Here is a 21,181-nt window from a genome sequence, read left to right on the forward strand (position 1 = left end):
GCGAGCGAGCTGGGCGAGGCCGGGGTCGGGGCGGCGTGGCGCAGCCGGCGCAGGCGCGCTCGAGCGCGGCCAGGCGGCGAGCCGAGGCGTGGGCGCGGGCGCGGGGAGCGGCCGAGCACGGCGGCGCTCGGGGCGAGTGGGAGCGAGGCAGAGGAGGGAGATGGAGAAAGGAAGGAGAGAGGGAGAGAAAAGAAAAAGGAAAAGGAGAAAAAGGGAAAAAGAAAAGGAAATAGGGGAAAAGAAGGAAAAGGAAGAAAAATGGGAGGGAAAGGAAAAAGGAGGGGGGGCGGTGCGCGCCAGTGGCGACTGCGGCCGCGGTCGGCCACGCGTGGCGTCGCCACGCGAGTGCGGGCCACGGGGGATGGGCACGCGGCCAGGAGGGAAAGGAGGAAAAAGGAGATAGGAAAAAGAGGGGGCGAGATTCGCGGCGGCCGGTCGCGGCGCGTCGCGTTGGATGGGAAAGATGGGACGCGAATTGAATTCGGATGTCGGGTTGTTCGGGAGAGACTCTGGGAATTAGGGTTCAGGGTTTGAGTCGAGCTTAACGACAAAAACAACTTTAGCGCATGATTTATTTTGGTGAGTTTTCGGGATGTTACAGTGACCCGCCTCTAAAGATGCTTTGTAGGGGCGGATTGACTGTTGCAGTATGCTCACTTCATTTGTTGCAACGGGTTACATTTTGACTCGTTCATGAAAGAATCGAAATGTTACTACAAATTATTATTGGAGTAGTGTAAAAAGCATAGAAAATTCCCGCCCCCATACGTGGCCGACTGAATGGACACATGCGCGCATGCAGGGAATCAGCGACGTGCCAGCATACATGAGGACGCTACTTGTTTTGCGTCGTGCCTACCCACACCACATCACTGCTGTCTGCCCACGCACCAGGCCAAATGCACGCTATCTAACCAATCATTGTTTTTTTACGGGTAACCAATCATTGTTGTTACTCTGAAATGAGGCCGCGTGATTCACATGCTACTATTAAGACACCTATCCACAGGCCCGGCCCTGGAGGGGGGCGAGCGGGGCGGCCGCCCCGGGCCCCGATGCCAAGGGGCCCCACCCTAGGTATACATGTAGTGTACGTATTAGGCTAGTCCAATTACTCTATAATTCCAATCGCCAGTTTCCTTTTCCCCGCTCACATGCCGTGCATCGAGAATGCAAATCGCGATCGCGACGCGTCTGTCTTTCCGGTTTCCGCGCCTGCTTCCGCAGTTCCGCGCCGACGGACGACGGCAGGCCGCAGGCAAGACGCAGCGCTCAAGGCTCGATGGGAAGCCTGACCAAGTCTGATCACGCATGTGCTGAAGCTGAACTGCTTGTCTGCTGGTGCACGCAGGCACGCAGCACCCAAGCGGCAAACCGGCATATTCATCTACCATCACTCTGTTCTCTGGACTGGAGCTGGAGCTAGTGGCTAGAGTGATATGAGAGAAAAATATTATTGGCTAGCTGGTGGTTGGAAGCTGGTGCTGGAACAGTGTGAAAGGAAAACACTGTTGGGCTGGAAGCTGCTGGAGCTGCCGAACAGAGTGAATCTATTCATGTTAATTTAATTTCATAACCGTCTCTCTCCTAGATCGATGGTGTCTTGGTTTTTTTAATTTACCGCATAGCGTATTCATAATAACTAACTTATTTTATCTTTAATTCTATAACTTATTCATGTTTCTATTGCTTATCAGATCTTATTTATTGTGCCAGTCACTGTAGCATCAGCTAAAAGAATACTTTCAAAGTTCAAGCTATTGAGGAATTATATGAGGTCCATAATATCTCAAGAAAGGTTAAATGATTTAGCAATTGTAAGGATCACCGGGGTGTCCGATTCTAGAGGGGGAGGGGATGAATAGGGTCGCTAATCGCTTTTTGTCCTAGGGCTCAAACTACTTGCATAAGATAAACCTAACACGTCCTACACATGCTAGTTATGACTAAGGTTTATCTATGCTACTCTCTACTTACCCCTAAAAACTTGCAACCTATAGTCAATCCTAATCAAACTAAATAGAAAAGTAAAGGCATGCAAGATAGAGTAAATGCGGAAGCGTAATACGATAAGTAAAGAGGTAAGTGCAAGAGGAATGCAAACTCCCGAGTAGACACGGTCATGTAACGTAGTTCGGCACAAACGCCTACGTCCACGGGACACCAAGGCTCTTCTGATCACGTCTTGCACTACGCCACCAAGGCGATGCCGGCAAGCAAAGGCAAGTGCCCACAAGACACTAAGTCTCGTGCACCGCCACCGTCTCTCTCGGTCACCCGGCCGAAATCCACTACGGAGCTTCTCCACCAAGGAGGAGGCCTCCTCTTCCCCGCACAAAGTGTTGTTGCCACTCCACACCAAGACGGAGGGTCACACGACGGATCACAAGTTGCTTGCCGCAGCAAGGCTTCTCTCAAGGGAGCTCTCGCAAGAACTAATCTCTATTTCAATGACAATGAATGTTGCATAGATGGTTTGCACTGCCTCAGTGTTCCAAGACGTAAGTCGCTATTAACTTTTTAGATGCACCTTTTACCATTCATCTTATTCAAATAATTAGCACAAATCAATAGAAATATGAGTAGTACTTTAATAAAACAAGTCATAACAAAATAAATGATACTAACTTAATTTTTTGAATAAGATGAATAGTCAAATATGTATTTGAAAAGTTAGTAGTGACTTACATTTTGGAATGGAGGAGGTACTTCAGATCCAACCGCACCTCAGTCACATGTAACATAGTTAGGTCTCCCATTGTGCTTCAAATGCGGCGTGACCGTGTGAGACACTTAGGAAGTTCAACTGTTTTCACATTATACTCTCTCTGCTCCAATTGACGTTCATTTTGGCTTTGTCTTATATCAAACTTCGTTAACTTTGCCAACTCTCTCAAGAGGAATTTTGGCTCAAAAATGATATGAAGGAACATAGTTTAGCTCTTGCATCCCTCAAGCGCACAATGGCTCGACTATGGTCAAGAATCAGCAAGCTAAAGGAAGGTGATTCTAATGTTACTAACCTTGAAAGCTTGAGAACTGAGAGACAATTATTCCATCTGTGTAGATGGCACTGCTAGCAAAACCTTCATTTGTACCGGGCGGGAACCCCTGGTTTGTACCGGGCGCCCGCCCGATACTGCCTGGCCGGTACTGAGTGGGCCATCACTTAGTACCGATCAGGCCGCCCGGTACTAAAGGTGCACTTTAGTACCGCATGCCACACAGGCACGGCAGGTGGAGCCATTTAGTATCGGTCGGTGATACCGACCGGTACTAAATGTTTTTTTTCTCTTTTCTGTTTTTTCATTTTTTTTTAGGTTTCAACTAATTCGTATTCGTGTACATTTATGTATTCATGTACGTCTGTGTATTTGTATTTGTGTACGTCTATGTATTCGTATATATTCGTATCTAACATACAATATAATACATCTATTATAATAGAGAGTCACTCTGGATGTAGAGTCATCTATTATAATAGAGAGTCACTCGGGATGTAGAGTCTCTAGGAATATGAAGAGTCTTTATAACAACGCCCTTCAAACTCAAGGTGGAAGCGGAGGATCTGAAGCATTGAGTTTGAGCAGGTGAAACTAATGCTGCTCTCGAGTTTGTGCTTTAGTAAGCTCAGAGGGCACAATTGTAGAGCAATGATTTTCTGATGACAATAAGACCGAGTAAAGAAGGCATCAACTCCAATGAGTTTGAGCAGGTAGAAGGAGCAGACGAAGGGAGGCGGCTGCTCCTCGACGCGGAGGCTACCATGGATGGTGGATCCGAGGCGGTACATAGCCTGGCCCATGCCGCTGATCCACTTGCCGACCATGAAAATCGCGCGCCTGAGGGTCCCCTTGCCTGCCCCTGGTGTTGCCAAATTAGGCCTCGTTAGTTTGCTCAGGAACGGTTCCTGACCTTGAACCATTCTAGGCATGGATCCAGTGAAACCAGGTGGTACACTCATTCCAGTTTTCTGGTCATCTTGGACAGGATCCATTCCAAAGTAATAAAAAGTTGTGTTCGGTTGATTATGGACAGTATTAATTCCAGGACTCTAAACCGTTCAGCAGGACCATGTTTCCATCCATGGTACCAAACAAAGCTAAGCATAAATAGCTAAAGATTTTGAATAGTTTGACAAGCATCATGATAGTCAAAAACTTAACATTACAATAGTTTGCCGAGCAAGACTCTAAACCCTCAAACAAGTTTTTCACCATGTAGCCTGCCAGTATGTTTCCAACCCGCTCCAGCTCAAGCTTTGTGCAGTGCAGGATCTAAACAAGGACGGCAAAAGCAATCAAATATCCATTATACAAAGAATATAAGATAAATAAACATATTTCATTTAACAAGAGCAACTAACAAGATGCTAGTAACAACAAAAGCAATACAGGGGACAAGCATCATATATATTAGCAAGGACAACTATATATATATATATATATGGACACTCTCCTGATGACTCCACACATACTTTCCAGAGAAAAAGAAAAACAGCTGATGCTGCTAGCTGTTGAATACTGCCTTCTAGCTACCTGTACTCTGTGTACTTTTGAAGTTGATACCATAATCTACAGCTACCATAACTACAAGAATCCAAGTAACAAGTCTATCATAACTGACATTTCACATTTGTTGTACAATGTGAAAAGTAAAAATAGAAGTACTGCAAATATGGGGATAATCAACCACATTTCATATTTGTTGGTACCAGCAATCAATTTTGACATACAAGAACAATGGTGGCATAGAGGTCAAAGTAGAAAATCTGGCAAAATCCTAATGGAACAAAGTGTTCCTCTTCATTTGGATAAAAACAATGGACTGATTCACAAGTAAGTCAGGCCATGATCATTACTGATAAAGCAGCCATCACCAACACCGCCATATTATTCCTAGGACATAAGCAAGACACCTGATAGAAAAACTTAAGAGCATGACTAACACAATAATATGCATTAAAAGTAAGCAATTCCTACATCACAGTGAGCATCAACTTATCATCATCCATATTATTGGGAACTTGACCCAAATAAAACTAGAACTGAAGCACATTGATTCATTTCTAAAGCCAGGCCATGAGCAGAAGAAGTTTGACAAGGACATGTGCTGGCAGAATAATTCACTTTGTTCTGGCAGCAGAAGAAATATAAACTGAACATGCAAGTATTATTTTCAAGTTGATTCTTATAATTTGTATATATTGGATATATTGCAGAACTAGTAACACTGCACTTGCCAATGGCATTTCAAATTATCTCCATATATGTTGAAGGTTACACTGCCACACTAACTCGTCACATGACCAAGACATCTAGGCAGAGGTAATATGATGTAATGCAATATGTTAGCCTGAAACTTGTAGGAATCGAAAGACATGTTTACACTGTAGGACAAAGACTCTGATGATTGTCTCCTGCGCAAGGCATAACTAAACTAGTATGATACTGAACTTTTACAGCAACAAGCACAAGTAGATTTCTAGGCGTGCACAAAGAACAATCAAAAGGGACGGTTAATATTTGATACACACCTCAAGCGGCATGAGTGCTCTTGGAATCACCCTGCAAATGGATCAAACAAAGCAGCACGTGAGACAGGTTTCAACAGATTCGAACATGAAGCATGCCACTGTTGGAAAACTGAACAGATTACATATAGTTAATAAAGCAGAGAGCAAAATTAAACATCGCAAACGCACGTGAATTTGTTACTGTTTTCTAAACTAAACATACTTGCGGTACTTCATATATGCAACAGAGTGTAGGGGAAAACAGCTGTAGTTTCCTTCTGCAATTGCAACAGTGTTGTCGTTCCTCATTGATGTGCGATAACATCGGCATTCTGTTATCCAGTTTCTTACAGGCAACAGCTAAACTTCGCTCCCATCCCAAACCAAAGCACCACCCACCAAGCAGAAAAGAAAATAGCAAGGGAACACAGAACTACACAAGCAAGCAAAAGCAAAGCATCAAAACCATTTCCTGGATTCTTCAGGTTCACCGCCGGATCGCGTGGTCGCGGTCCGCCACTCCACCCGCCTGTGCCAGCTCGAAACATCAAATCTAGCACAGGGCGCGCTGCATCTCGACACCAAACTGGCGAACACACACGCCCCCCATCTCAGCTGTCGAGGAGCAAGGCCGTAAAGTTGGATCCAGCAGCTTCCAGATCAAGAACGCGAGGACAGGAGTGGGGAAGGAAGAGATGGCAGCGTTTACCAGTGAGAAGATGGCGGGGAGGGTCGCCGTCGGGGATGCGCGCCGCCACGCCATCGCCTCGCACCGCCACGCCGCCACCTCGTCGCCGCGCGCGCCGCCGGTGCTGCGCCACGCCACGGTCTCGCGACTCGCGAGTCTCCCGGAATGGATCCGGAGGGTAGGAGATGGGGCTTCGTTCCAGGCCTTCAGGGAGGGGAAATACCATTCCGAGCCTGTTTCCATGCCGGGCTAGATCTAACGGAACGATGATTCCGGTGCAGACATGGAATGAAAACGGACCGCTCCAATCCGCGCGGAATGGGCCTAGTTCCGGGCCGATTCGGGTCAAAACGAACTGAGGCCTTAGAGGAGCTCGCGAAACGAACGGCCCAAGAAAAGCACGTCACGTGAAATGGGGGGGGTAGTCCACTGCTCCACTAGCTTGCTTTCCGTCGAGAAGGGAAGAGAAGACGCAACGGACGCACGCAAAGGTGGAGGCGGAGAGGGCAGGGCCAGCACCGTCCACCCCCACCATTTCTTCCCCTTCCTCTTCCTCTTCCTCCTCGCCTCCACCCCTTCCCTTCTTCCATCCCCTCCCCACCGGGCCACCTCTCTCCCGCGCCGATCGATCGGCCCATCCATCGATCGAGCACGGGGCGCAGGCTTCCAATCCGGAGCGGTTCCTCTCGTTCGGTACTTACGGTTCGATCGGGCTGGTTGATTGCTGCTCTGGGTGGGCGCCATGGCGGCGACGGAGCTCTTCGCTGATAAGAACACCGTCTTCCGCAAGCTCCGCGCCAAATCGGACAGCAAGGTAGGCTATTTTTTTGGGGGGTGGTTGATTCGATTGGGGACTCGAGATTGATCGCGCGCGCTCTCTCGCTCTGTGTGAGTGCCATCTGTGTCCGCGCGCGCATGTGTGATTTTTGTTTTCTTCTGTGCAATTTCCGGTCCTAACAGTTGTGCGCGCATGCAGATGTGCTTCGATTGCAACGCCAAGAACCCAACCTGGGCGTCCGTCACCTACGGCGTCTTCCTCTGCATCGACTGCTCGGCGGTGCACCGCAGCCTCGGCGTCCACGTCTCCTTCGTCAGGTCACCCCACCTGCTTCGCTTCGCTTCTCTTCTCTTCTCTTCTCTTCTCACACCTGTCCACGTACGTGGGCGCGTGGCCATGCCTCAATGCATAATATTAATACCAACCTGCTGCAGTGGGTGACTGTTCGTTCGATCACGTGTGCATATGTATAACTACATATTTTTATATAACAGATAAGATTATATTAATGCGGAAATCTGAACTTGGTTCTGCCTGATTTAATTTTTTTAAAAAAAATCTGTTTGAATTTGTTGTGTTCTGATTTGCCTGCCAAGCGTGTTCAGATTTCATGTTGACTGAAAGGTCCAAATTTTGTGTTGGTTGTCTATTTGGTAATAGTTTTTGCACTGTAACTAGAACTTTTTTATGCAGGATACATTTGTGAAGTTCCTGTATTATGATTCCGAGTAGCGTAACTATTACGGACTTACATTATTGGCATCTGACTTTGCGTAGATACAATTAACTATGAGCTCTAGTCCATGCTGACTTAAGTTTCTCTGAATCAATTCTTTGTCATATGGAGTAGGTCTTACATCTTAGCATGTGATTTGCTTTTTTTCCTTCTGATGCTGATCACCAAACATCATATCCTTTTGGAAGTGTACATTATTTCTGTAACATTGCTACTTTATCCAATTGCACATCAACCACTGAATCAATACTGAAAAAACTTCTGTAATTGCAGGTCAACAAATTTGGATTCGTGGACTCCAGAACAGTTAAAAATGATGGTTTATGGAGGAAATAACCGTGCACAAGCTTTCTTTAAGCAGCATGGTTGGACAGATGGTGGAAAAATTGAAGCGAAGTATACATCAAGAGCTGCTGATTTGTACCGGCAGTTGATTGCTAAAGAGGTTGCGAAAAGCTCCACAGAAGATGGCAGCAGTAGTTGGCCATCTTCTCCAGTTTCAGCTTCACAGGCCCCAAATCAAACTGCTGCATTTCCCGATCTCAAGCTGACAGAGGCATCAAAAGAAAATGCAAGTGAAAAGACTGAGCCTGAGATTGTTCGTTCACCTAGAGCTCCATCTCATTCTTTCAAGAAGCCAATTGGTGCGAAGAAACCTGGAAATAGGACTGGTGGACTTGGGGCGCGGAAGCTTACATCCAAGGTATGCTTTATGCAGTGTACAATGGAGTGTGAACATCATTATCTTGAGAGCTCATTGCGCCATTTTGGTCCTGATTCAACATGTGGCATCAAGTAACAATATCTGTTATCCTATGTTGAGTCAAAGGAGTGAGAAACAGGAAGCGTAGCTATATAACTTTCTCATTTCATTGTTTCCACTAAATTCAGAGACCAACTTCTCTTTCTTCTTGTCTGTTTAAGTAAAGTGGGGTTTTCTTTCCAACAATTTCTGTTTTTTCTGTAGCCAAATGAAAGCCTCTATGAGCAGAAGCCCGAGGAACCAGCTCCTGTCCTGCCATCGGTTACTGAGAGTACTATACCTAGGAGAAAATCCTATACTTCACGATTTGAATATGTAGAAAATGCACCTGCTGCTAGGACTGGGAGAAGTTCAGATGATAACCAGATGAGTGGGCATGTTGCACCCCCAAAGTCCTCAAATTTCTTTGCTGAATTTGGGATGGACAGTGGATATCACAAAAAAACTACATCCAGTTCATCTAAAGTGCAGGTAACCATTGGTTTATTCATACAAACATGATGAATCATGAATACATGAATTATGTCATGTTTTGGTTGTCCCTAGTTGTCGTAGTTTTGAGTAAGTATATCTGTACTGTCAGAACTGCAAAGAATATTTAATTCCACTATTCCAATTAATTTGAGATCCTTGGGGAAGTATGTGGAGATTGGTAGACACAACTACTTCTAATTCTTTTGGGAGTGTTCATTCCCACTGTTAAGTTGTCAATCATTGGAATAGTCAGTTTGTTACTAAGAACACTGACATGCCCATGTTGAATTCTTATGACAGTATGAAAGGTTTAATTCATGTGAGAGTCGTAAAATAGTTGTGCATATAGATTGGGTATACACACATCTGTAGCTTAATTCTCTCTGATTGGAATACTAGTTCTCCATGTTGTCTATAAATACTTTGACCTTCCTACTTAGTTATCTGTCAGCAAGAGGATTGCCGACCATATCTCATTGATGCTTGTATAGCTCGAGAATCTCCAAATTGTTTTTTAATGAAGAGAATCTCCATGTTGTAGATTATTTTATGTTAATTCGGGCATGGTTACTCTGCACAAAACTTTTGTTGATGTCAATTTGTTACCTGTGCATTTAAACATGTAGCTAAGCCTTTCAGCTCATTCTAGTCATGCCTTCAACTCACACTCTTACTGATATAATGATGATTTTCGCTGTTCATATATGCACAACAAATCATGTGTCAACATTCTTAAAATGAGGAACCTTGTTAAAAGTAGTCTTTTTCCCGCCCTTTGAGATGACTTCCAAGTAGTCTGAAATAATTGATTCCAATGTTGTCCAGGTTGAGGAAAGTAGTGAAGCTAGAAAGAAATTCTCAAATGCAAAATCAATTTCATCCTCTCAGTTTTTTGGTGACCAGAACAGTTTTGAAAAGGAGGCTCAAGTTTCTCTTCAGAAGTTTTCTGTAAGTACTGTTACATCGCAATTTTGAAATTGGTAGTGCGTTGAATCCTACACTTCCCCAACTTTACCCCTTTTGCAGGGTTCTTCTTCCATATCAAGTGCTGACCTATTCGGTCGTCCGGCGAACAATTCCAGCGTGGATCTTAATGCTTCAGATCTGATCAACAGAATCTCATTCCAGGTAAAACCACTGTGGTTGCATATGATCTGTCATCTTTTGCAGACCAGAGTTAACACCTTTTGTGTTCTCTTGGCAGGCCACACAGGACCTGTCATCTCTGAAGAACATGGCGGGGGAGACCGGGAAGAAGTTGACATCTATGGCGTCCAACATCATCACTGATCTTCAGGATCGGATCCTCTGAGCTTGACTTATAGTGGAGTCTCCTTTACGTTGCTTCAGTGGCTGGCTTCACTCGTCAACTGGGTGGCAAACTGTCAGGCCCGGCAGATCTGTATAGGAGTTAGGTGTCTGAAAACCAAGTGGAACTTATAGAGAAAAAGGAAAGGAAGCTTAACGCGAATGCAGTTGCCGTTGGTTTTGTCTCTGTTTCAGGAGCTCGACGGAACCTAAATATATGTATTACACTTTGCTTTGTAATGACCATTGCATGAGCAGTTCCCAGGTGGTGCGGAGGTACTTGCAATCTTTATCCTATATCCGTTAAAAAGCGATGATGCGTCATAAAAGGAAAGGAAAGACGCGACGCAAAATTACATCTCCGCTAGTAGTCACAATGTACGCGTCGAAGCCGATGGGGCGATCTAAGTAGTGATTCCAATTCCAAAGATGCTAAATAACGTGCTTGCCACACTGTAGGCGCGACACTGTCCCCGTAAGCAAGTGCCAAAACACAATTTCGGTTTTGTAGGTTTTGTATGTCTATTAGAGTACTCTACCTACGGCTACGGCGCCCGAGCCCCGTTAACTGCAGTTTCCTATGGTGAGGGGCTTCTTCGATTCCCGGCCACCACCACCATCTGTATCCGCGGAGGGCCTCCTCTTCCGCTTCTCACTCACACACGCTCCGCTGCCTTCACTCACACACGCTCCGCTGCCTTCTTCCCAGCAGCCTGCAAACCACAGAACCACAATAATGATTTTTAAAAGATAAGATCCATAAAACTCAGAATTGCTTATTGGATGAAAAAAAACTCTTCCCAACAGTGTAAGAGCCAAAGGTCGATAACCATAAGGAGCGCATGAACAGACTAGACAGATGCAGGCAAGCATTAGTAAGTTCTTTGTAGTAGCAATTCATTGTACCCTTGAGAATATTCACGGCTCGATGTATCAAGAGAAACAAAAACCAGGGCGACCATGTAGCGGTGAGTGGCTGGATTACAAAAAAAAACACTGGGTTCCATGCACCTAATCTATGTAAATAGACTCAGATAACTCACTAGGGCTGTATGCACTTGCCCTTATTAGCGCTGACCTGGCTGTCCCCAAATTCATGGTTGGACTTGAAGTCTAATGTTTCATTCTCTGATGTGCACATCCCCATAGATGGTGTTCCAGAACAACCCCCGGTTTCATCTTCTATAAAAACAAAAAAGATGAGACCCGTAAGTCTTCTATTACATAATAGTCAGCCTTAGTACTGTGGACTAGCATAAGTATCAAAGCATTTCTGTTCATAGAGGAATGTGATCGTACTTACCCTGTGAGAAATTCATGCAATGGCAGTTATCGTCACATTTATGTGACAGTTGGAGTAAGCTGCAGATGTTCTCACTCTTTGGTGGTGAACCTCCCTGTGTGACTGCAGGATCAACTTCTGAAGATCCATGTGTGCTTGGGTTCATTTCATCCGTGTCCAGTGATCCGATTGGGCTGACATCTTCCTTCTCCCAAGGCTCCACAAACCCACCAGCATGGCCATTCTTATCGTCTGATTCAGTAAGGCAGGTAAGTTCTGGTGTTCCTCCTGACATTCCACCCAAGCAACAACCTTCTGCCATCTTATCTGATGCATCTGACAAGGCATCACCATTTCCATTACATTGTATGTCCTGGGAGAAGTCCGGCAAACCAGGCCTGTTTCCATTCTCCTCTGCTGGTCCAACCAAGCAGTAACCTGAATTATCTTGCCCACGAGAACATGTCGACTCCTCAAATTTGTTTTTGACGGGAGCAATTTCACTGGTACCTTGTTCTGCCAAACTTACTGAATCATCCTTTGGAAAATCGTCTTCTTTCTCAAGCAAGGTGGAGAACCAGGGGGATGAACCTTGCTTCACATAGAAAAGAAGATATGCTGCACTGTCCAAAACGCTATCCTCAGAATATCTGCATATCTGCACCAGTTGAAAGGTCAGAACCATGCAACAAAACAACAGCCCAGAGAAGTAAACAATCTGTTACTAGCAGAAGATAGATTCTCTTGCCTTATCATCATTGAATTCATACCAATCGTCTACGGATGACCGGATATAACAAACATAGTGACCCCTGCCATATATACCATGGTGTACTACAACTCCATATAGATCATACTTTTGTGGTGTCTGCAACAACACAGCAACACATGAGCCAATGGTTGGGACTAAAATCAAAGTACAAGAAACTGGAACTCACATCATCCGAGGAGCTCATGAAGGAGTTTATATCCAGCTCTAACGGGTACTTGACCTTGTCCAAAATCTTACCCCCGGAATTAGTGAACCTCTTTAGATGGATTACAAGAACTTCAGGCGCCTGCTCTACCTTGAACTGTTTTTCCATGTTCACACGAGATTTGCATCCATCACACATGAAGTCTTCAATCAACTCAACTTTTGTAAAAGATCGCAATGCATCCATCAGACTCTCCACCATGTTAACTTCCAAGCTAAGATCCAGAAAAGGTTCGGATTTATCTGAGCAACGGTTGCACTCTGGGCAACGCAGCTGAGTAAAAAACAAAAGGGGAAATCATGCAATAGTAAGGCATCAGATATCATTGTGATAACTAAAAGTGGAAAGATAAGTTTACAAGTCTTTACCTGGCTTTTTAGGCGGCCTCCAAATATTTCTTTTGCAATGCCCCCTTCTTCAGTTGAAGAGGGTTCGTCTAATGAGGACCTGGGAGTGACGGACGCCTTATCCAATTTTTCAAGTAAGTCGCAGAAGAACTCCTGCGCATCTTGCTGTACTCCACTCTCAAAATTTGACGAAATTGCTACAGATAACATGTGAAGAACTATGTTCAGTTCAAACTACCATTACCCCTAATTAAAGTACTATAGTCATGCATTTGAAACAGTTCCAAATGTCTCGAGCTTCTAATAACAAGAGAACCAGTTCTGCTGGGTAACAGTAACACCACAAGTACTTACATACTTCAGGCAAATCAAGTAGCAATGCGAGGTAAAAACAGAGAAGTATATGCAAAGCAATATTTAGAGTTTGGTAGAATAAACGTACATTTCAAGTGATTTACAAAACTCTCAGGGTAGAATGCACTTCCAGAAAGCCTGATAGATTCATCAGCATGCAGTTTCAGAGTGCAAAAACAGCAGAATCCAACAGAAGCACCTATGGAATCCCAATTGAAATTGTAAAAACAGGTAAGAATGGAGAGAAGATGATGCAGAACAATGTCATACTGATTGAACTAGATTTCTTACGAGGACATGGATCTGGGTGATCAGCTTTCCGGAGCTTCAATACAAGGGGAACGGTATGAACCATACATTGGAGGATGCAATTAAGAAAACATGTCCACCAATTAGGGTTGGATAGCCCAGCACCCTGTGCAAGCAACACAAATCAGTACAGAAACTTAATTCAATAGTACAACTGCATTACACATAAAACAGCAGCAAAAGTCTAGCTTACCACACTGTATCTTTTTTTCTCGCAATATGGTTCTGTAGAGGACCAACGACTCATAAGTCCAGTATGAACAGAATCCTAGATGAAAACAAAAGTGGAAGATATCAGCATATGATATTCAAGAGGAAAGAAACAACTAGGATAACAAAGGATGACTAATAGAAACAACTAGGATAGCAAAGGATGACTAATATAAACAATGAAATTTGCAATGCCTATCAAACTGATTCGATCATGACTTAGAGAGTACAAAAAAGAATCAAGCTTGAAAATGCAACACAAGTCCAGGTTACCACATTGTATCTTTTCTTTCCATGGTCTGGTTCAGGAGGGGACCAACGTCTCCAAGGCTCAGTATCACGAGAAGCCTATGGCAAACAGAAGTGAAAATATGAAAACTAAACAAATTATCACAGATATATTTGAAATTAGCACTGTCTAATCTTGTGGGAGGATGCAAATAGACATGAAGAAGGTTTAAATCACAAATTGAAAATACAGTTTACTCTGAGATGCTAAGACTTCTACAGAATAGTTATATACACAAAAGGAACATAGAGGATTACCATAGGATTGCATGGATTTATTAAATCAGGGATACATGGGTAGTCACCAAGCCAACGGTTTCTTCTAGCATTACAAAAACACGAATATCCCAAGTTTCTTCTCTGTCTTCTATGTATAAGTCGATAACGGTCATGGTACCAGTAACGACACATTGGATCATAATGGTAAAAATCATCATTGTGATCACTATCATCATCATTAGAGTTCCTTGTAGGGGAATCGCTAGAAAGATCGTCAATGTCCTGTAAAACAAATGGAAAATAATACAACCCTTTATATTGGTTTGTGCATGACTTCCTGCAGATGCAGGTGTGTGTACCCTTTCCCAAGAAAGTGAAAACGAGTATGCATTGTCGAGTGTGGAGCAAAGAGACCCATTACTTCAATGGATGTTTCTTCCATATATAACCAGGGATCTCTTTGTATAGTAACCATGGTAATCTTAAGTGAAATAAGATATAAGTGCAAGCAACAAAGCATATTGATGTTTAATAAAAGTAATCATGCAGCTGAGGTCAAAAGGAAATATGATTATATGAGAGAATGACATGGCTAACAATGATAAAAGTCCAGTTAGCAAAGAAAATTGAGCAAATGATGAAATTCTGAGCAAAGAATTAAAATAGCATCGGTAAGAGTAAGACAAAGGAGTAGTTGAAAAACGAAGACCATAAACAGTACAACAGCAGCACGAGTACACAACTATACTAGAAGGTATCAATTTGTGAGTGTTTAGCTAATGCAAGGTATCAATTTGTGAGTGTACTAATGCACAATTGTGATGGCAACCCATGAAAGACATTAAGAATAATTCCAAACAGCATGGAAAACATTGTGAAATTTTCCTACTTACGCACCGAAATGTCAGTATATGACGGTGGGCGGTTGTCTATTAAAACCATACTGGACCTCATAGGTGAAACATCTTGATTTTCTTCATTTCCAGCACAGCCCAACTGTGGACCAAAACAAGGGGGTTAAAGAACACAACATGCTTGAAGGTAAAAGTGGTTCGTTACAAGGAACTAGTGTTATATTTTGAGAAACAAGCTACACAGAAATGACTATCACCATAGGTATTTGTTGTTGGCTTGAAGGACATAGTTGTGTTGGTACTTGTTTCTCACTTTCATTGCTATTGTTGTCAGAAGCAACCTAGGTAATGAAGCAAAGAGAAGAGAAAAATGAAGGTAAATGGATAATAAGTTCACAGATGAGTCAGAAGTACATGGCTGCAGTTGTGATATTTAGAAGGGGTGACACATGATAATCATCACTTCATTAGTACCATGGCTTCCTGCTGTAAATACCCCAAAGGCTGAACTGTCTCCTCTAGTTGCTTCTGAATGATATGAATGATAAATGAAAATGTTGAGAAAATCAGAGGAACCAAAACTTGCATATACCACAGAAATAACGTTGGGAAAAGGGTTTACTGTAGGATAGGATTCACTATCAATTGAAGGTAATGCCAACGAACAATTTTTAGTTTCATTTTCCTTCACATCAGTGACCTAAGCATGAGGAATAAAATAATCAGGCAAATGCTGCATGTATGTTGTTAGATATATTCCTAAATACTACAAAAATAGGCATGATATTCAAAATTCCAAATTTGATGACATACTGAAATGGAACATTTGCTCTTATATACGCTTCATAAACCATGTCACAAACAATTTAACAGGTGAAACAAAAACTTTGATAATAAATACGATCATTATCTGTTCAAAAAATGCAATCATCATTCACAATAGTAAATAAAATAATTTTCTGTTAAAATGGCAATCATTCACACTAATTCATTACCACAGGAGACTGTTCTGTCACAAACAAGCATAGCAAAAAATGGAAAAGAGAACTTTCATCAAGTTTGGCAACAACTCCCAGAACCTCTAAAGAAACTAAAGTGTTACTGCAAGCAACATACAACTTGATATGACCAATCTACGCAACAAAATGGAAAATCTGAGAGAATCATTCACAAGTTGACCATTAGTCGCCCATATGCATAGAGTAAGAATCCACCGAGTACAGTTTACCATGTCACATGGGTTCTGGTCACCAGCAAGAGAAGGGAGCGGAACCTCAATGCTTTCAATAACCTGGGAGGAGTTCCATACCAGTCAAGTAGTCAAATTTAGCAATGATCCAACAGAACTAGAAACATGAGGGTTTAATTTGTCAATCACACCCAACACTGTGGGTAATAGAGTTATACCTTCAGGATTTCAGTTGGCAAAGCATCTTCTCCACCATCCTTCACATACTGAATCTAGAAAGAACGCAAGCACGGGAAGGTGAGATCAACGAGCTGTTACTGCAAGATATGGTAACGCAACAATAAAACAAGCTAGCTACATTGCCGCGCATAGTTAAAGGAAGTACAATGCAGTGCGAAGTTGGTGGCTCTAACAAATCCGGATGCTATGGTCAAAACAAACCACCAAAATCAAGAGTTTGAACCAACTATATATATAACACCACCCTTTTAGACTTAGAAGAGCTGAACAAAATAGAAAACTTGTGTAAATGAGAGGGTTGTAGCTCGGTCGTGGCACCTGACGCGCTACCAAATCCAGGGGAATTCGTAGTATAAACAGTATAATCAATATAAACTAAATGCTTGACGCATGGGGAAATCGTAGTACAAAAAGTATAACCAATCTATACTAAACGCTTGACGCATGGGGAAATCGTAGTATAAATAGTATAACCTATCTAAACTAAACGCTTGACGCATAGCTAGGAAGAGCCGCAGCAAAACAACAGGAACATCTTAACGATTCCAAAAACCAACCAGGCTCATCTCTTAGCCTCACGACACATCCTCGATTCACCACAAGTGACCCTAGAGGAGGAAGCGACAGTGATGAACTAGCAAGGCGCGCACTGAACACGCCGCAAAATAGCCCGAAACCCAGCGATCGCACAGAAAATCAACACATGAACACACGATCGAGGACTAGAGTCAAGGCCCAATGGGTGGAGGGAGCAAAGCGCGGGGGTCACTACCTTCTGCTCCGCCGGCGCCGGCGGAGGATGAACGACCGGCATCGCGGCGGCGGCGGCCTCCGCGCCGTCCGCGGCCGCTGGCGGCGGCGTGCCGACGGCGTCCCCGGCATCCGCCAGCGGCTCGTCGACGACGGCTTCCGCGGCAACCGGCAGCTGCTCGTCGACCGCGTCCGCGACAACCGGCGCAGGCTCGACCGGCATTTGCGCGACGGCGGCCATCGGTGGGGTTTTGGGCTTGCGAGCGCGAGGGTTTAGACGATGGGGAGGAGGGGATTGGGACGGCGGCGAATCATATGCCCAACTCCAACCCGCATCGCGTCGGGTGGGGTGGCGGTGGAAAGGGAGGCGAGGCGAGGCGAGGCGGCGGGGCGTGCTGGCTTTATATACACGAGCCGCGCCGCCCGGCGCGGCACCCGGAGGGTGGGTGGCTCGGGTCTCCTTTCGTTCTACTACCCCTTACTCCTTGTTTAGTTGTAAAATTTAAAATTCTAAAAAAATTTCAACACGTGCATGAAGAATTAAATCTAGACGAAATAAAAAATACATTGCACAGTTTGCCTGTAAATTGCGAGATGAATCTAATGAACCTAATTAGACTGTAATTAGACGCTAAATTGCTACAGTAATACTACAGCAAACAGTCTCTAATTATGGATTAATTAGGCTCGTTAGATTGGTCTCGCGATTTACATACGAGTTCTATAATTTATTTTATAATTAATCTATATTTAATGCTTTAAATATAAAAAAATACTCTTTCAAAAATTTTACCCCGCGCAACTAAACAGCACACCTCGCTCTGTCCGCGGCCTCCGGGGGCGCGGCTGTTGCGTTCGCCTCGCCGTCGACCGCACCCGGCTGGGTTGGTTTGCTTGAGGCTTTTCGTTTTCCGTTGGTTGGGTTGGGTTGTGCGTTGCATGAAAACGCTTTCAATACCGTAGATCATCTCGGGAGCACGGTCTCTGTAGCGTTTATGCGTGACAGGTGCGCAGACTTTTCCAAACATGTCGATGAATATTGCATGATTTTCTTCTTTTTACCTAGGACGTGTTTGGCAGCGCTTAAAATCGACTCCTCGCTCCATGGTACTGCCGCTCCAGACACTGCTTCTCTCTAAATTCGCTGGTGGAAAGAACCGGCCAAATTCGGCTGATTTTCAGTTGATTCAATAGTATTTTGTCAGAGATAATAAGGCTCTATTTAGTTTCCAAAAAAATTTCTACGGTATAGTAACTTTGAACGTTTGACCACTAATTACAGTATTAAATATGGATAACTGACAAAACGTATTCCATAACCCTCGGCAAAATCGCGAGACAAATCTAATTATGCAATGATTAGACAATTCGCGATTTACCATCCATCCGTGTAATTAGTTTTATAATTAGTTTATATTTAATACTCCTAATTAGTATTGTAAATGCTGCTAGAAATTTGTGCCCGAAAAATTTTGGAAACTAAACGCGCCCTAAGTTGAAATAAACCGAATAATTTGTAATAAGCTGAAAGCGGACAAGCTGAATAGGGCATCATAGCAGCATGACCTTAGATCTCGAGGATAAGCTTCAGCGGACGCACGAGTTCCGAACCCAGGAATCACCCCCTCGGCGCTTCGTCCGCGCCCACCTGCCCACGGACCAATGGCAGGGTTCACCTAACCGACCGGTCTCCGAAAACCGCCGGGCTCCGGTTCCAGTTTACCGGACCGGTTGCACCGGTTACCGGTAGAAACTGGTCAAATTTAAATTTAAAAAACTCAGTTCAACCGGTTCGTACCGGTATACCGACCGGTTTACCGGTCGGTTTGACCAGTTTACCGGCCGGTTTGAATTCAAATCCAAATTTAAAATCGCATGTGTAACCGGTATACCGGCCGGTTAGACCGGTTTACCAAGTGGGCCTTAATGGGCCGTCTCATTTTTTTCCTTTTTCTTTTTTGTTTTAAGTTTAAATGCCCGAAAAATATGTTAAACGAACGGATTTTTGAGAAAATTTGACACAATTAGATTCGTCGCACCTTGAAGTATTTTTAGGATTTTTTTGGGAATTTTTCATTTTTTTTAATTCAAATTTGAATTTTGAATTTGGGTCGGTTTGGTACCGGTCCAAACGGAACCGGACCGGACCGATTTGACCAGTAATCGATCAAACCGGACCGGTTCCCACCGGTAAGGGAACCCTGACGGTTCTGGACGAGAGAAAGAAACCGAAGGAAATTGGGGGAGCAGGTTTTTCCGCTCCCGCTCGATATATGGAAGTGAGCTAATCGCTCTAGCTCAATTCATCCGCAAATCGGATGGTGAAATTATCGTTTGGTAGGGCTCCGCCGATTCTATTGTGGAGCAGAGCTGTCGAAACACTGCCAAACACACCATAGTTAACTATATTATTTTTTTATTTTTAAATTCTCATGGTTAGTCCTTGTACTATACACCGCGTGCAATGGTTGGCTTGTTTTGGTGTTTTATCAAGTTAGGCTATGTTCCATGAAAAGGGTTCATATATGAAAGTCGTTTTGGAAGCAAAATCAATACACTGTGCATGTGTTATAGGTCCGTCTATTTATCCAAATCTGTCGATGGATCTTTGCGCGCAATATGATTATGCTCGCTTCACCGGTTTTTGGTATTTTTGGGGTTCTTTTTCCATTGAGTTGGCTTGTGCATTGTATGGAAACGGTTCGGATACCGTTGATCTCTGGAGCATGATTCGTGCACCGTGGACGCTATATGGAAACAGTTCATTATTGAACGTTTGGCATATGATAGGTCAGCAAGCTTATCTAAGCATGTCTACGGCGTGGTACACTACTTTATTTTCTTTGTCAATTTTATTATTTTACTTTCTTCTGCATGTTTTTTTTCCTTGAAAGCAAAAGTAGACACTTCATTCTTATATACAGGTACGGCACGTTAATCTCATAAACACACGCATGATTACTGTTCATTTGCGAATGATTGTAGGATCTGTATAGCGAATTAACAATGAATCAACGAGTTCATTTGTACCTTGCTACACTATCACATCTGTTCATGCAATTAAATAGGAGTCCGTGGTTCTAATTTATCTACGTTTTTAACTAAGTGAACATATTACGTGTAAACCATCATTTTCGTGCAAACCGAGTAAACTTCAATTTGGACTACCAGATTAATTTAATAGACCTTCCTCACATAGGCTAAAATTTGATCAATTCAATAGAAAAACCAAAGTTTTCATGATAACAGCCAACAAGGTCACATAGGCAAGGTTCTTTCCCCTTTCCCCTTTCTCGAGCCCTACAGTAGAGAGAGGCGAAACAGGGGCTCCTCGGTTCCGCCGTCGATCCGCCCGATTCCCTTCGCCGGTGGCCTCTCCGGCGGCCGTGCGGCGTGGGAATCGGGTGGATCGGGGTCGGAGTACTTAGTGCTACTAGTATTAGTGTAGATTACCACTAGTTAGCTAGGTTTGCCGGTGAGGCGTGCGGCGGCGTCTCCGTTCGCGGCGACGGTGTCAAGCTCCGCTTCATGGCGGCGACTTTTGCTTCTGCTGGTCCGTGCGGGTCCGGCGGGAGGCGGTGTATCCCGGTACTGCTCTTCCGGCGGCGGATGGGAAGCTGACGGTTCCAGGTTCATCCTCGTGGTGGGCTGCCTCCTCGTCTTCTTCTCCAACATCGTCGGCGGCGGTACCAGGTTTCTTTTTCTTCGTCCTTGCGGAAGGGAGAAGATCTGTTGCATCCTTGGGGATGCGCCCTCTGTCTGTGTTGGTGCTTTGGCCACCGACGCTGGACTGGGGTCTGCTCACCGGCGGCGGTGACGGCGGCGGAGGACCCCTCTTCCTCTTCCTCTTCCTCTCCCTGCGCGACGATGGTGGCCGATACGCGTTCAGCAACTATGATG

At 44.2% G+C, this 21,181-nt stretch overlaps 3 protein-coding genes across 6 annotated transcripts; 1 reads left to right on the top strand and 2 right to left on the bottom strand.

Annotated features, from left to right (window-relative positions):
- Nucleotides 1-3,996: 3,996 nt before the first annotated feature.
- LOC120688620 lies at nucleotides 3,997-6,461 on the bottom strand. Of its 2 annotated transcripts, XM_039970998.1 has the most exons (4): nucleotides 6,225-6,461; nucleotides 5,988-6,130; nucleotides 5,537-5,567; nucleotides 3,997-4,277 (listed from the first exon to the last, which is right to left on the bottom strand). In XM_039970998.1, the coding sequence occupies exons 1-4, from the start codon at nucleotides 6,444-6,446 to the stop codon at nucleotides 4,041-4,043; spliced, it is 633 nt and encodes a 210-aa protein (XP_039826932.1). In that variant the 5' UTR covers nucleotides 6,447-6,461; the 3' UTR covers nucleotides 3,997-4,040. The 2 variants fall into 2 exon arrangements, 1 of the variants encoding a protein (XP_039826932.1); XR_005681171.1 differs by lacking the exon at nucleotides 5,988-6,130 and having other exon boundaries at nucleotides 4,005-4,277; nucleotides 6,225-6,420.
- A 200-nt stretch (nucleotides 6,462-6,661) lies between these two features.
- On the top strand, nucleotides 6,662-10,542 carry LOC120688618 (probable ADP-ribosylation factor GTPase-activating protein AGD8). Its single transcript, XM_039970997.1, has 7 exons — nucleotides 6,662-7,017; nucleotides 7,180-7,298; nucleotides 7,991-8,420; nucleotides 8,685-8,951; nucleotides 9,780-9,902; nucleotides 9,981-10,082; nucleotides 10,159-10,542. The coding sequence occupies exons 1-7, from the start codon at nucleotides 6,946-6,948 to the stop codon at nucleotides 10,264-10,266; spliced, it is 1,221 nt and encodes a 406-aa protein (XP_039826931.1). The 5' UTR covers nucleotides 6,662-6,945; the 3' UTR covers nucleotides 10,267-10,542.
- A 19-nt stretch (nucleotides 10,543-10,561) lies between these two features.
- Nucleotides 10,562-17,635, bottom strand: LOC120688617 (ubiquitin carboxyl-terminal hydrolase 20-like). Of its 3 annotated transcripts, XM_039970995.1 has the most exons (18): nucleotides 17,304-17,635; nucleotides 16,510-16,563; nucleotides 16,331-16,393; nucleotides 15,725-15,802; nucleotides 15,577-15,630; nucleotides 15,360-15,443; nucleotides 15,146-15,244; nucleotides 14,288-14,530; nucleotides 14,015-14,089; nucleotides 13,725-13,799; nucleotides 13,514-13,637; nucleotides 13,311-13,421; nucleotides 12,890-13,065; nucleotides 12,483-12,794; nucleotides 12,293-12,412; nucleotides 11,566-12,202; nucleotides 11,341-11,444; nucleotides 10,562-10,975 (listed from the first exon to the last, which is right to left on the bottom strand). In XM_039970995.1, exons 1-18 carry the CDS (start codon nucleotides 17,520-17,522, stop codon nucleotides 10,943-10,945), a joined length of 2,661 nt encoding a protein of 886 aa, XP_039826929.1. In that variant the 5' UTR covers nucleotides 17,523-17,635; the 3' UTR covers nucleotides 10,562-10,942. The 3 variants fall into 3 exon arrangements, with proteins under 3 accessions (XP_039826929.1, XP_039826930.1, XP_039826928.1); XM_039970996.1 differs by lacking the exon at nucleotides 10,562-10,975 and having other exon boundaries at nucleotides 11,126-11,444; nucleotides 14,018-14,089; XM_039970994.1 differs by lacking the exon at nucleotides 10,562-10,975 and having other exon boundaries at nucleotides 11,126-11,444.
- Between the last annotated feature and the right edge of the window lie 3,546 nt (nucleotides 17,636-21,181).

Source organism: Panicum virgatum, chromosome 9N (assembly GCF_016808335.1).
Source record: "Panicum virgatum strain AP13 chromosome 9N, P.virgatum_v5, whole genome shotgun sequence".
NCBI lineage: Eukaryota > Viridiplantae > Streptophyta > Magnoliopsida > Poales > Poaceae > Panicum > Panicum virgatum.